This window comes from Lontra canadensis, unplaced genomic scaffold (assembly GCF_010015895.1).
Source record: "Lontra canadensis isolate GAN:19392208 unplaced genomic scaffold, GSC_riverotter_1.0 scaffold192, whole genome shotgun sequence".
NCBI lineage: Eukaryota > Metazoa > Chordata > Mammalia > Carnivora > Mustelidae > Lontra > Lontra canadensis.
In genome coordinates, this window is record NW_022631186.1 from 357,821 (window position 1) to 373,504 (window position 15,684).

Consider the following 15,684-nt stretch of genomic DNA (forward strand, 5'->3'; position numbering starts at 1 on the left):
AGGCTAAAAAATGCCTTGACCTCGTTGAGCCTCAGGTTTTGTCCTTGACTAAAAATGTTGCAGTAAAGGCACTCTTATTCTCTAAGCATGGTAGAGCCCCCGCGATTTGTGAATTTGGACAGATTCTTTTCATGGCAGGCAAGCTCCTCGAAACCCCTCTATTCTTCCGACAAGTTCAGCCCGCTCTTACGTGCTTAATAAATCTGAGTTCCTGAGCATCTGGCAGAGCCCTGGGCTGCATTTTCACCGGCCATACAGTCTTTTCACCCAGCAAGAAGGTTAATGAGATGCCTGATAGAAAAAGCTTGGAGCTCTCCCTCCTGCTGGTGGAGAACGGAGTAGCTTAGTAACCACACCGCGGCCTCATGATCAGTGCATTAGACGCATGGGCCCTCAGGGGAGGCAGAACTTCCCGGGATCGTGGGGGCGGGTCCCCAGGGTTGAAGCTGGTCGCAGCAGCGCAGCCTGGCAGGGAGCCAGGCCGCGCACAGGGCAGATCGCCCATCCCGCCTCCTGGGGACGGTGCACTCCCCGGGGAGCAAATCTCCCTTTCCCTCCCGGGGCTGGGGCCTTAGTCTGGGACATTCAGCAAGACTCTCACGTCTCTAAGCCCGAGGTGGGCGGAAGGGGTCGGTGGGTGTTAGAAGTACACCCTCTGCAAGCGGCTCCGTGGAGTCCGCAGGGCCGGAAGATCGGCCGTTGCCCAACTGGCGGCTTGACCTGGCCTCCACTTCTAGTTCCCCACTAAGGGATAGAGAGCTGGGAGGAGCCTAAGCTGATCTTAGACTCCCGCCCCGCCTGGGCCCGGCCCCCTCCGGTGTCACTGCGCCTCCCTCCCTTCCTGGCCCAGCCCCCGGCCCAGCCCCGGCCCTCCACCGCTCCTCTGGGCTCCAGGTTGGCGCAAACAAAACCCTGATTGACTGCCCGGAGGGGCGGGCCTCGCTGCCGGGCTGTCTCCTCCCCTTCGCGCCCCCGCCAGGGATTTGCTGGCAAGGGCGGGGGTGAAGGGGGAGAGACGGGGGGTGGGGGGGGGGGGGGGGGGGGGGTGGTTGAGCAAGACTCTGGAAGGCTGAGTACTCTGCTCGAAAAGATTTTGCCCACCTTCTGTCTGAGGTCTGGGGGTTTCCCCTCCAGGTCCCTCTCCCCAAGCCCAAGTGTGGGACAAAGAAATTTCTCAGGGCAGAGTGGGGTCTTTCACAGTCCAGCTCTTGTCCTGGGGTCCTCGGGGCCACCTCAGTTCCAGGCTGCTTGTGAGGAAGAAGGGAGTGGTAGAAACGGACAGTTGGGTCTTGCCTGGAAATTCTGGGTTGACCAATGCGTTTTGGAGAAGGCAGGGGGAACAGGATAGATAGTGGAAAAACCATTTAAACTCTCCTTCTACTGGGTATCTGGACAAGGAGGACAGGATTCAGTAGTTTGGAAAGGAAGTTGAGGTACGGAGCAGTGGCTAGAGTAGGTAGGCAAGTGTGGGGAGCAGGAAGGGCTAGGGAGAAGAGCAAGGCTGTAGCGGCTGCCTGTTGAGGGAGGAAGGGGGGGAGAAGAGGAGGGGGAGGAGAGAGATGACATGGGGAGAGCAGAAGGGGGGTTGGACGTGGGAGGAGGAGGAGAGGACTCGAGGGACCGTCTGTCGCGGGACAGGCGGGCCAGCTGGGGCGCGGAGCCGGGAGGAGGAGGCAGCGGCAGCAGCAGGGCTCGGAGCAGCAGCAGCAGCAGCCGCAGCAGCAGCCGCAGCAGCAGCCGCAGCCGCCGCCGCCGCCGCCGCCGCCGCCGCCGCCGCCGCCGCCGCCGAAAAAAGTACCAGCCACACAGCGGCTCCTCCCGCCGGAGCAGCCACAGTACCCCTGCCGAGATGGCGCTGCAAAGCCCAGCGAGCAAGGAAGCCAAGGGGCCCTGGCGGGAGGCAGACCAGGAACAGCAGGAGTGGGTGGGTAGCCCCGAGCCAGAGCCCGAGCCTGAGCCGGTGCCAGTGCCTCCACCCGAGCCACAGCCGGAGCCACAGCCAGAGCCACAGCCCCTACCGGACCCTGCACCCCTGCCGGAGTTGGAATTTGAGCCAGAGCCAGTGCATGAATCCAAGTCCACGCCCACCGTGGAGACCCGCGGCACTCAGCGCGGCTTTCAGCCCCCCGAAGGTGGCTTTGGCTGGATGGTGGTCTTCGCTGCCACCTGGTGCAACGGCTCCATCTTTGGCATCCAGAACTCTTTTGGGATCCTCTACTCCATGCTGCTGCAGGAGGAAAGAGAGAAAAATCGCCAAGTGGAGTTCCAAGCAGGTGAGTGGCCCCGCGCGCCCCTCCTGGCATTCTGGGCAAGGGTGTCCTCCGCTCCCACCGCCGCCAACTCCTGACCTCTGGGTCCGAGTAGCCCTCCAGCTTTCTGCTTCGACTCCTCCCCCCTTGTCTCAGGGCCCAAGGCGCTGCTAAGGCGGAGGTTGCGGGGCTCTGGGCACCCTTACCTTCGGAGACTAGGCGCAAGACGTCCCTTGGGTGGGACCCGGGTATTCACTGATCACAGGCAAGGGATGAACTTTTTGGCCTGGTTCAAATCCAGACGCACTTTCTTTTTTTCTTCCGTATGCTGACCATGTGTAGTGCGGGAAAATATTTGCATTTTTTGTTTTGTTTTGTTTTGTTTTTGTTGCTGTTGTTTGTTTGTTTTTGTTTGTTTTGGAGGCGGCGCGAAGTCATGGAGAGAGGAGAAGAGTTGGGAGGCTGGGAGGGCTTTGAGAGAAATTCCGTACTGCGGATCTCCGCAGCAGCCCCTGTTCCCGTACAACAGGGAACGGAGGTGTTTTCTGTCAAAAACACTTTAGGAATCCTGGTGACTGAGCAAAGAGTCAAATACAAGGCAGGCGTGTGTGTCTGCTGGAGAAAGAGAGGGGGAGGGAGGGAGAGAGAGTGAGGTGTGCGCGCGTGGCTTTGCTTGCGGTGGTTATGGCCCAGCCAGGCCAGGTAGTCCTCTAGACCACTCTGAGGGAGTGAGCAGATCTCTGTGCCCTCTGAGCTGAACCCCAAAGCAAGCAGGGAGGGGAGTCTCCGAGGTCTCCTGCCAGAGGAGTGTAAGGCAGCTGGCCAGCTGGGCCCTGAGACTTACTCCAAGCTGCCCCCAACCTGAGCCTTGCCCTCCCTGGGCACCAGAGTCTCTCCACTATCTTCGGGATGCCTTCTGCCAGAATGCCGGCCTTGATCTCTCCCACTTTCCCCGTGGGGCTGACTTGGTCTTCTTCCCTAAGACAAGCAGGGCTGTGCGGTGCATAACCTTTGCTCTCTAGGCCTGTGGCCCTAAGACTGCAACCGTACATTCTCTAAGCACAGAATCTGCCCAAGGCCCTGAAGTCGGAGGAGCTATCCTGTTTTCTCAGAAAGCCAAATGGCGATGCCCCTCAGCAGTTCTGATGACGAGTCTAGGGAGGGAGCGAGGGACTTGGGATGCCCTCTACCTGTAAGCTCTCTCCTTCTGTGGCTCTTTAGGACAGAATCACTGTCAGCTGGGACCCTGTGGCTTTTCATAGTATTGCCCTGGGGCTGAAGGTTTCCCTCATCTCACCACCCCAACACCTACTTCTGCTGCCCCCCTGGGGGGACCTTGGGATTATTTATTGAACATAGAAACCTTGAATCTAGGGTGTCCACCTGTGGATTCCCCTGGGCCCTTGAACAGCCACTCCTACCTTGCTCTGAACCAAGGACCCCACCCTTTTTAAAGTTTGCAGTTTCACTGCCTTTGAAGAAGAGGATTGGGGTACCTCTTGGTACATCTTGTGACCTATTAGCACCACAATATGCGGGTCCCACTTGAAAATTAGAATGTGCCTCAGTGGCTGTCCAGAGCAAAGACTGCCCAGGCCACACTGGTGCCCAAGTGTAGAGGGTCCCTGGACTGTGTGAAATAACTTCTGGGAGTAAGGTCACTGCCATACTCACCCCTGGGACTACCTTTTCCTTGCTTTGATGCAGTTCAGGGACTTTTGTGAAGGCAGCCAGCGTAAGGCCTCTGCCTGTTGCCTAGGTTACCTAGGATGGCACCTGCTGAGCATTGCTCTGTGGTTGAAGGCAGGCTGTTGGCCTTCAGATTCAGTGGCAAAGTCTGGGTGAAACTTCATGGGAGGTAGTGGGGCATGGGCTGAAGCTAGGCCCCAGTATTCATGTGGTGTGAGCAGGCCTAGAGCTGGGCCTTTCAGAATATGTAATAAAACTTGGAAAAACCACTACTTTACCAGGAAGAGGTTTACTGCTGGGGAACAAACTTCAAAGTAGGTGATCATAGGGGACTCAGGGGGAGGGCTGGCTGGGACTTTCCGGCCAAGACCTCACAGTGCAGCTGGGAAAGAGGGGGGGCACAGTGGGCTGTGCAGAGGTGTGGCTGGTGTGTATTCTGACACAGACTAGGTCCATTGAAGGGCTGGGTCTACTGGTTTAAATTATGGTGAGTATAGGTCAGGAAGGGACAGAAAGGAATTTGGTATGTCCCTAGGGTCTCAGAATACTTTGGCTTGGGTCCTTGCTGTGGTGTATCTTGAATTCATGAAAGTTATTTTTGATACTGGATGCTCTTGAGAACACCTCAGTTTTTATTTTGAAAAGGTCAAGAATACCCCACCACATTCCTGAGCTCCTAGAAAATCTCATCCTTAGCACTACCTTTCTTGGGCCCCTCAGCTTTCCCAAGCAACCATTCAGATCCTGAGATTCCAAAAATGTCTCTGCCTCCACATGCTTTCTGCAATTTACTCAAAATTTCTGGGCACATGGGTGGCTTGGTTATTGGGTGTCTGCCTTCAGTGTCCCCACATCAGGCTCTCTGCTTAGCTGGAAGCCTGCTTCTCCCTCCCCTGCTCCCTCTGCTTGTGTTCTCTCTCTCTGTGTGTCAAAAAAATAAATAAATAAAGTCTTAAAAAAATTTCCCAGCAACTTGTGCCACAGCACTGGTGTCTCAAAGGGATAGAAGAAGCTGGTAGAAGCTTGCTAAAATGTTTATGAGCCAGTATTTGCCTAATAGCCATTCTGGGGAACATGGAACATATACCCCCATAGTCAAGGAGGTTGGTGCATTATGTATTTCTATTAATGTGGTGCATTGTCCATTTCTATTAATGTTTGATATGACTTTCGTCTCTAAAAATCTGTGAACTTAATGTTTGGAGGCATCCCACAACCCAGATTCTCTTTGGCTAGGCCTAATATCTTTGCAATTATAAAGCAGCCACTGATTGGTTTTACGAGTCTAAGGATCTGGATAATTGGCACTGTTATGAGGGAGCCCTAGCAAAAGGTGGTTTTGGTATTTGGGGGCTAGCTCCACATCAAAGGAGTCTCTGGGCATGGGGAAAAGCCATAGAAAGTAGAAGAGAAGTGGAATTCAGGCCATTCTAGAGCATGCAATGTACAATTTTATGTATATTCTGTGATGTATACAGTTCTGTGGTGGCACTAACAGTGTATCTTGTGCCTTCTATTCACCTGTTTTTGAAGGGATGCCAACTTCCCCTGGGTCCTATGCCTGGGAGGAATGGCAGGCAAAAGTTTCCTTAGATGGAGGCAAGTGACCAAGATCTGGTTTAGAGGAAAAAGGAAAAAATCAGGAGAGAGATGGACCTATACTTTTTGCAGAGCTTGTAGAAAATTTGGGAGTTCCCCTGCTCAGACCAAGCAGCAGACAGGACAGGGCAGCCAGGCAACCTGATGGAAAGTATAGCATGGCTTTCTGGTTGAGCTTTCCTACAAGCTCTGCAGAAAGTATGGGCTCATTTCTCCCCTGATCTTTTCCTTCCTCCCCCTTAACCAGACCTTGGTCAGTTGCCTCCATCTCAGGAACATTTTGCCTGCCATTCCTTTCAGGTATAGGACCCAGGGGAAGTTGACTTTTGGAGGAAAGAGGGTAAAGAGGAACAAGGTATCATTGGTTGTGGGCCCCAGGTCATTATTGGAATCCTAAGTGGGTTGGAGCTGGGGAAATTTTAGGGTTGGGGATCCAGAGGATAAGGTAGACCAAGCTAGAGTTGGTAACATTAGCTTCAAGCCTAGGTCTTTTTAAATGAGCTCCAGAGTAAACCCATTACTCTGCACTTTCCACCTTGATTGCCAGTCTAGCACTGAGCCATAAGATATGATGGGAGGCATCTTTTGTTGGATAGTTTATAAGCATGGCCCTTGCAGGCTCCTAGGTAGGAGGATGGAGACTAAGGATCTCACCACCCATGGAAAGGGACAATGGTCAGAAAAGTTTACTACTGGGCACAAGATAGTTCAGACTCATGGATCACTCAAATGGAGACAGAATTTTCTAGGCATCGGGAAAATGGAACACTATGTATTTAGACAGAGAGTTCCAATGATGGGCTGGGTCAAAAGCAGGGTAGGCTATATTTCTCTTCCCCATCTTAGGGCCTTTCATTACTTGGTTCAGTGTCTCACTGGGATGACCACTAAATTGCCTAGTTTAGGAACCAGGTATTTTTGGGGCAAATCTTCCAGGGTCTTGCTTTTGTCTGAAGGCTTTTGCCTACTGTCCAGATAAACTTGATTAGGTTGGCTTAGAATTTGCAATGGAGCTTTGGGCCACAGGGCCATTGGTCAGGTATCTTTCAAGTAACTCTTCTGCCTCCTTTCCAGCCAAACTGGGTGCCAAACTAGGATCTTGACTCATATCGGAAAGGATGAGAAGGAGAGGTTGGGGTATTTGGAAGCCAACTGGGAGGATGCTTGCTTTAGCTAGAGTAGCTGGTTGAGGCTGGATCCCTGGTTCGCTGTCCAGTGGCCTCAAATGCTCATTCTGAATATAAATCTGTACCCCAAAAGTGCTGGTGATCTTAGTAATACCAGCTAGACAGTGACTAGGAGTTGGACAACTTGTGCCCCTGACAGGCTCTGTGACTTTGAGCAGGTATTTTACCTCTCCGTACTTCAGTTTATCTATTTGAAAAATGAATGGGTTTGACTAGATGAACTTTATACCTCTCTGATTTTGTCCTTCTAGAATTATGTGATAGTTTATTCTTTACTATTCACTTGGCATACATTTTGACTCATTCAGACAAAATGGAAATTTGTTAATCTGCCTGAATGAAGATGTAGACAGTTTGAAGAGTTGGGGAAACAATGAAAAAAAATAGATATTATTTTCCCATGTCATATGTATTTAGAGATTATAGGGCTGCTTATATATACCATTGTGGTTGAAAAGATCCACTCCTTTTTGCCAAGTGTGTAAGGGCAACACTGGATAAGCAACTGCTTCTCCCAGAATGCCCTGCTCAGTATGGAACTGGGCCCCCAAGAAAATTCCCTCAACTTGGCTGGCTTCAGGCTAGCAGAATGGGTCTTGATGCTACTGTTTCCAATCATTTGAGCCTATTCCTAACAAGCATTAAACTATAAGCATTTCCTGAAGCCTCAGTTTGGACCCTTCTCCTGAAACTTAACTTCCTACAGCTCATTCTTATTTCCCAAAAATGCATGCTTACTATGACCTTGGTCTGCTGTTACTTCAGGATAGAAGAGCACACTAAGATTCCTAAATGTGACATAGTGGCTTTCTTCAGGGGGCTTCAGACAGGGCATCTTTATAACTGGGTTAGAGCTGCTGGCTCGGTTCCACTGTGGATGGGTGTGGGAGGACTGCTGTTTCAATCCTACAGGAGGCCCTACTGGGTATCCACAATCCCTGGTCAACTTTAGCTTCACTCAGGGCTTAGCTGAGAGTGTGACTACTGAAGTACCAGACATAGAACTCTCTCTTCTCATTTCCCCCTAAATTTATACTTGCTTGTCATTGGAAACATTTCCCCCAGGGCCATGAAGAATAAACAAGCAGCTGGACTATCAACATTTGCAGAAATATGTAAAATATGACTTCTTGACCTTTTGAACAGACCAGTTTCCCAAGAGGGTATACTGCTTTTACCACCAGCATCTTATTGTTGTGTTGCCTTTTGAAAAGAAATAATCATTTACTCTTTTCAGATTGTGTAAAAGATGGAGTGAACTTTCTTGCCTAAAGGAACTTTCTCACTTGGGATTCAATTAGCAAACCTTAGAGAAAAGGCTTTATTCATAACACACACCTCACCTGAAGCCATGGATTATGAAAGAAGTCTTTTCCCATCTGTTTATGGAATCAGGATTAACATAATAGAGGCTTCTGTAGGGGTTATGGCAGACTAGCACAAAGGGCCCAGAATGAAAAACTTGTTAGGTGAGGGTGATGGAGAGGATGTGGCCAGCCTGTCTGTACGTCTTGACCTGGACCCCTTTGAGCTCCCCAACACTGGAGCGTGGAAACTTTATAAGTTTCTGCTTCCATTCTTCTTTTTATCCTGAATCCCTCTTGGTACCCAAAGGTTACTGGGAAGAGAGTTTAGGATACTCCAGCCCTCTCCCATCTTAGGAATGACAGAGCACTAAGCCTAAGGACATTTAATTACCTACCTTGAAGGTGGGTGCTGTGGTTACTAATGTGAAATCACTTGGCACCTATTTGTGGGTGTTGAATGTGGCCTGTTTGGGTGCCTTGAGGAAGTATAAGCCTCTTCAACCTGGTAGTCTTGCCTACCTTTATCTTCTACTTTGCTTTAGCTTCTGGGGTTGAAAGGAGAAGAAGGGATGAAATTAGCTGTCTTAACCATATTTTCCTGGATCCTTTCATTTTCATAGTCCATTTGTATCACCTTTGATAGCTATGCATTCCCTTTCCTCACAGTATTGTTATCGTTCTTCTTCTTCTTTCTCTTGCTCAATTAAGGAACAACTGGAGTTTAAGATGTTGTACAGGCCCAACTCCTCCAGCCAGGATCTTGGCCAATCTCTACACATCCCACAGAGGCATCTCTTCTTTTTTCTCCTTTCTTCCCTCTCTCACTCTCTACTTTCTGGGGAAAGGGTGACTTTCTATGTAGCATTCAAGAGTGTGGAAGTCATCACCTCTGGATTTTTGCAGTAAGATAGCTGCTATGAACCTGTTTTAGTCATTTCCACAACCTCTCTTTTCATAACCCTGAGACCCCTGCCAAGGAAATAGTATTGTAGCAGGTCTTACCCAATTGTATTCAACAAATATCCTGGTCAGTTGCACCCGTTTCTCTTCAAGTCCTTACTTTTCTTGTTCTGTGCTAACTGATCCTCCAGAGATTTCAGATTGATTTTCAGTAACTTCAGTGGTTCTGGGTAGAACAGAAGTCTTCATTCTATTTTTAGTCCCACCATCTCTCTTCTTGCCAAAAAATACTACAGAATTGAATGTAGAGGAGTCAGAGAAGGAAGGAAGCAGACACCGAAGTCCTAACTAGAGTCAAAAGTACCTTCAGTGAGGGTAGAAAGAGAGGAAGTAAGGCTCCCAGGTTAGTTGCTTCCCTGCTTCTGCATAGCTGAAGGAAAAAGGGGATAGGAAATGTTGCTAAACAAACAGTCCTTACACAGTCTTTTTGCTCAGCCTATCCTGTGGATCTGCCCACCCACCTTCTTATCCAAGCTGAAAGGGTATGTACATGCATCCATATGTCCAGGCCTGTGTGTACGTGTGTATGTATAGCTGGGCTTGTGATGTCTGTCTGAGCCAGTTAGCAGAGTTGCTTAGAACACAGCACTTATGAGGTTGAGATTACAGGTTCAGTCACTTGTTCAGGTCACCGAACTTCTCACAAAGAAAAGGGTTCTTCTATTTGCCACCCATATCCTTCATGTGGTGTTGCCACTAATCCCAGGGGGACTGGCTAAAAGTATGGAGATGACTCCCTGTAAGCTCTCCCTGCCAGTTATTTTTATTATTACTATTACTACTATTATTATTATTTATTTAGCATTTTACAATTAAGTCTGTGCCAGCATTATATTAAATTCTTTACTTGTACCATTATTTCTGAACGACGCTATGAAATAGGTACCATTATTTTCTCCATTTTGTAGATAAAAAGAAGTGCAGAAGTTAAGTAACTTGCTTAAGCTCATATAGGAAATAATGGCAGAACTCGGATTTGAACACAGAGAATCTGAGTCCAGAATTCCTGCTTTTATATATCACCTAATACATAGTAAGGATGGGAAGAGGCAGCTACCAAGAAGACTGCTGCCAAGTTTTCCATTCCTGTAGCCTCAGGGCATCCTTATGACTAAGGAATAAAAAAAGATGGCCAAGAAAGGCTTTAGTAGAAGTCTGACAGTCTTGTGATGTATGACGTACTCCTCTAGCTACCCATCTCACTCTACTCAGAGTCGTGATCCCTGGGTACAAAAAGGACCATAGAAATGGTCTCTTCTTAATTGTTTAGCCTTCAGTGTTCTCATCTGCACAATGGAATTAACAATATTTTATAGGACTATGAAGTATCCAGTGAGGTTATGTATACAAAAGATTTTTGTAAACTGTGAAGGGGTTGGTGTTATTCTTATTCTTATTTCCAGTAACCTTTCCCAGCCCCTAGAAATTGAGTTGCTATACCTTTCTCTAAATGTTTCTGGAAGGGAAATCAATTCTTCTCTTCACATTACCTCCCCACTCAATCTCTTCCCCATATCCACTCTGTATTATTCTGCAATTTGACCTGGGTGTCCTGTAGCTAAGGAATGGCTGTGTTTTCTTTGTTCCTCAGTTCTCTAAGAACCCAGAGAAAGGAGGGGCCAAGTCCCAGGTCATATACACTCAAGGAAATAAGGCATGTTAAAATATTTACAGCACTTGGCAGGATCTCACAAACCTCCCTACAAGTCAAGGACAGAGTTTTTTGGTAGGAATTGCTAGGGATTGGGGGGTGGTGAGTGGTGGGTGAGGTTAGGGCTTCACTTCCTCCCGAGGGTCTCTCACAGAGCTTCTGTTCTCTTGCAGGTAGTGAGGAAGAAGGAAAGGGATATTTAGGGTCAGAAGGTCTGGGCCAGGGAACATTAAGCATAGAAGGGCCTTGCTCTTTTGTATTCAGTTTTGGAGTGGGCCTACTTCCTCGTGTTCTAAACAGGATAGTCCTGGAGAACAGAGGCCACAGAAGGCCAGAGGCTTGGAGGAAGATTGTAATAGCAGTTTTGAACAGGAATTTCAGCAACCACTTAGGGAGCCTCCATTAAGACCATCTAGTAGGCAAATCTGAATGGAAATGTTTCTCTTCTTTGTTGCAAACAACAAAACAAAATCTCCAAGCCCTTCTTTGAGACTAAGATTTCAAATGTAGTAGGATTCACCCTTTTGATTTTTGGTTATTTAGATGTCTGAGCTGGAAGGCATTTTGGAGACCATCTCATCCTACCCCATCTGGTTCCCGTTTTATAGGTAGAGAACTGAGATATGGAAAGATGTGACCTCAATCAACATTATAGTCAGATGATTATAATGGAGATTGGTTTGTAAGAGCGATTGGGAAATGGATGCAAAGGATGGGGCTTTGGGCACCCTGGGAGGTCCCCAATCCAATTCACTGGCATACTGCCCCTTTCTCTCCCTGAACTTTTCCAAACTCAATCCCCAGACTCTACTTTGTGGAAAGAGATTGTATTGTGTTTTAATAAATGTAATTTTATTTATTTAATATGAGACCAAATTCAAGAGATGCAACACTGTGAAGTCTCTCTTTAACCCCTGTCTCCCAGTTACCCTGTTCACCTTCTTAGAGGCCACCAGTGTTATCTGGTGTGTCCTTCCAGAGATATTCTGTATACATACAAGCAATTTTGTGTGTGTGTGTGTGTGTGTGTGTGTGTGTGTGTGTGTACACTCTATTTTTAAAATACAAATGGTAGCCCATACTTCATATTATCTTCTACCTTGCTTTTATACTTCAAAATATGTTTTGGATATTACTAAACATTAAGTCCATAAAGTCCTCACTTTTTTATAATTGCACAGTATTCTATTATATGGGTATATTGTATTTTATTTAATCAACACTTTGCTAATAGGCATTAAAGCTGTTACATATCTTTGAATATAGGCTTTGGAATCAAACAGTGCTAAATTCAGTTAGTTACCACATGGCTGGGTTTGACAAAGTTTTTAACTTCTTAGAGTCTGAGTTTTCTCATATATAAAATAGGGATAATAATAACATGTTTCATTATTGCTATGGAGATTAAATGAAATGAGGCATACAAAATACCTAGCATATAGCCAAGTACATACTAAATGTCCAATACATGTTAGTTTTTTCCCTGCTCACAAACCTTTCCCATACCCTCTACCCAATTCAATTAATGTTGGTTCAATTCAAGTCAATAAGTGTTTATTGTATGCAAGGCTGAACCATGGATGAGGCAAAGAAGGAAAAATCCCTCAAGAAGTTTATAATTTCTTTGCAAATACATAACATACCAAACAACTGCAGATTATTGCTAAGTAGTAAAAATATGTGTGTGTATACATATATATGTGTGTATAAATATATATATATGTGTGTGTGTATATATATATATAATTGAATACCATTTTTGTGTGGTGATGTGGAAAAGGAGAGATGAGTGTGAGGAATCAAGAGGAATTGAGGGTTTGCTAGGAGAGTTGTAACTCAAAATGGAATTTAGTTAAGTGAAGAAGAGCCTATGAATTGGGCAGTGGCAGGATGAAGGTTGAGAATTGGACAGTTTGATTGTTGCTCAGAGTTTGCATCTTTGCCCTCTCAGAGTCCAGTGAGTCACTGTTCCCCATTAGGCCTTGACTCAGCAGGCAGGGTGGAATGGAGGGACAGGAGGAGAGGAAGATACTGAGGACATTTGGAGGGAAGGGCACAGGGTGGGAGGATGTCTGGGCATTGGGCCATGGAATGAGGTGCCTGCAAATGGCTTGTGGCATAGCCTGCCCAACCTACACCACCTGCTCTTCCATGTCAGCAGTCCAGACACTTTGTCTGAGGTCCGAGGGGAGGGACAAAAGGATATGAGAGCAGAAATGGCAATAGCTCTCAGCCCCTTACCCTGAGTCCCAAACGGATCTCCAGATGCTGTGAGCCCTAGGACAGTGGAAAACTGCTGAGTGTTAACAATCCCCTCTGTGTATAGCACCTTGTAGTTTACATCTTAGTTGATGTTTATCCTTGCAACAGAGACAGTTATGAAATAAAATACTCAGTTGAATCTCATCATGTGACAACATCTTTAATCACAACAAGTGCTATGTTGAGGGGTTCTGGAAGATGGAAAGTCAATGTGGTTTATATTTAGCTAGGGAAAAGTTCACAACAGGGAAGGACTATGTAGAGATTTGAATTCCTATTTTATACTTTCAGAAAATGGAAAGCCAACTGAGGGCAAGTGAGTGGCTTAAAGACAGGCACTTAATATTTAGCAGAGCTAAGACTAAAATGCAGGTATCCTCATTTCACAGTCCATGGGGACAGATATGTAGGAGCTCCCTGAAAGGTGGAATAAAGCTGTCCCTAAACTTGATAGCAGCTTGAAGTTTAAGTGTATGGGTAAGAAGAAGTATGGTACAATGAAAAATAAATAATTGGGAGTCAAAAAGTTAAGGGAGATGGAAATGAGGGTCATGGAAGGAAGGATCTGGGCCTTGCTAAGTCTTGTTGGCTGGGATCAAGAAAGGTACTGCATTGGTAATCAGGAGACCTGGGTTCTGCTTCTAGCTCTGTTACTGGCTTTGTGACCCTGAAAAGTCCCTTCCCTTTTCTCAGCCCCAATTTTTCCACTAATAAAATGAGAGTACTGGACCTCCCAGAGACTTAGTGCTTATAACCAGTGGCTTCTATAAACCAAAGGGGTTTTGGGTGATGGGGAATGGTGAAGTAGTGAGTAAGAAAATAACTTCTCTGATGAAAATGGAAAACATTTCTTCCCAGATTTGAGAAGAGATGAGCTTTGGAAAGGGTAGCTATCCTGTGGTCTCCATCCTGTCTTGTCGGAGAATTCCAACCAAAAGAAGCAAAGAGAGAACATGTGTGCACAAGTAAGCAAGTACCTCAATGCAAACTTGAGATTTGGTGGGACAGATTATGATACGCTGAGTCAACATGCCTGGAAATCTTTCCTGAATATTCTCTAATAAGATCACTTTCCTAAGATCTCGGCTTTATTTTTTAAAAGGGGGTTTGTGTCCTATGGGTGAAGTACCATTGAGAATTCTCCTTTCATGGAGCCTTCTTGAGTGAGCGCTAACTCTGGAGCCAAACTGCTTGAGTAAGTCCTGGTTCCACCATTTAGCTGCATCTCTAGGCAGGCCACTTAACATCTCTGTGTGGCTACATCCTCATTTATAAGAGGAGGATAATAAGAGTACTTACCTTATAGAGTTGTTAAATGAGTTATATATAGCTTGGAACAGTGTCTGGCACATGGTAAGTGCTATATAAGCATTTGCTATTCTTATTATCTCACTAGAAGGGTAGTGTAACCCCAGGTGAGCCCAAGGGAGCTTAGCATTACTCAGTCAGGAATTCTGGGGGTAAACTTACTTTATCCAGGTACCATCTGGGCTACTCTAATGCTGGCCAAGCTCAGGACCAGATTAAGATCTTTAGAGGTCCTATGCACTCTTTTTTTCAACTGCCAGCTTCTGAAACAATTCATTAAATCTATGTTTTTCTCATTTGGGGTGGCCCTGTTCCACTGGTGCCCTAAACTCATAACATTGCCCACATGTTGGGTAATGCTGCACTGACCACATCAACCTATAAGCTCCTCCCTGAGTTCTGGAGGGAACCAATGACCACAGGTGATCTACACATCCACATACAACAGTTTTGAAACCTGAATAACTCCATCCACAACAGGGTGCTCTGCAACCCACCTCCTAAAAATTTTGCTAAACTTCTGCCAAACACCATGAGCTTCTTGCCAGTTGGGACCTCCCATCTTGTTACTTGGAAGGAGGGTTTATCTTTTGGGGCTAGGGGGAGAGAAGGACAAATGCTTGGAAGTCCCAATAGGGACCCATGAAGGAATCTGTAAACATTAACAAGTTAAAATTTTGGTGACCAGTTGGAATGACTGAGCACAGTCATAGTAGCCTTGAAATGACTAGGAGACCATTCCTCCTCCCCTGAGCCCCGTCTTCAAGACCTTCAAATCAGTGATCCTGAAGCCTTGGAATCATTATCATTATCTCCATTGCTCTTGACCAGGTTCTAACCATCCAAATAGTAAACAACAGCATAGTGTGTGTTCCAGGACACACAGTAGTTTTTGCCTTGACCTAGATTTTGCCTATGGAAAAACTAACCAAAAGCACGTTTTCTTTAGGTCTATAGGCCAACAAGCTGGAGGGACTTAGAGGTCAGGGTAAGGGAGGTTAGCAAAACCTCAGATGGACTTATTTGTTGCTTTGCCCTGGGATGGCAGTACTCACATTCAGGCTTAGCTAGACCTGTGCTACCTGCCTTCCTCACAGGATGTCTCAAACATGGAAGATTTAGGTAGAACCGGTCAGACCAGATGTTGGGAGCCTGTGGCTTTTAGGAAAAGGAAAGACCGAGAGCAAAGTGGAGAATAGAGGGGAAAAACCTACTGTCCTGGCTCTTAACTCCAAAAAGTACCCCCAGTAGACTCCAAAGTATCACCAGAGAGCATCTGCTCAGAAAGGCCATGGCTCATCTGTGTCCCATCCATGGACTTGGCTAGTGTCTTCAGGCAGTACCAGCAACCTGCAGACTATTCTTCAGACCATGGCTCAACAGAGAATAGCACTTGCCCTGGGGCCCTCTTTTTTTCCCCATGGAATTTGTTTTAGTACTAATAGAATCCCACCCTTGGGATGGGAGATCAT

General features: G+C 46.9%; 1 protein-coding gene across 1 annotated transcript in view; it reads left to right on the forward strand.

Moving 5' to 3' along the window:
* Window positions 1-1,769: 1,769 nt before the first annotated feature.
* SLC16A2 (solute carrier family 16 member 2) overlaps window positions 1,770-15,684 on the forward strand; it is a 100,931-nt gene continuing 87,016 nt past the window's right edge. Inside the window, exon 1 of the mRNA XM_032847720.1 lies at window positions 1,770-2,273. Within this exon, the coding sequence (XP_032703611.1) occupies window positions 1,850-2,273 (424 nt within the window). The 5' untranslated portion in view covers window positions 1,770-1,849. The remainder of the gene's footprint in view (window positions 2,274-15,684) is intronic.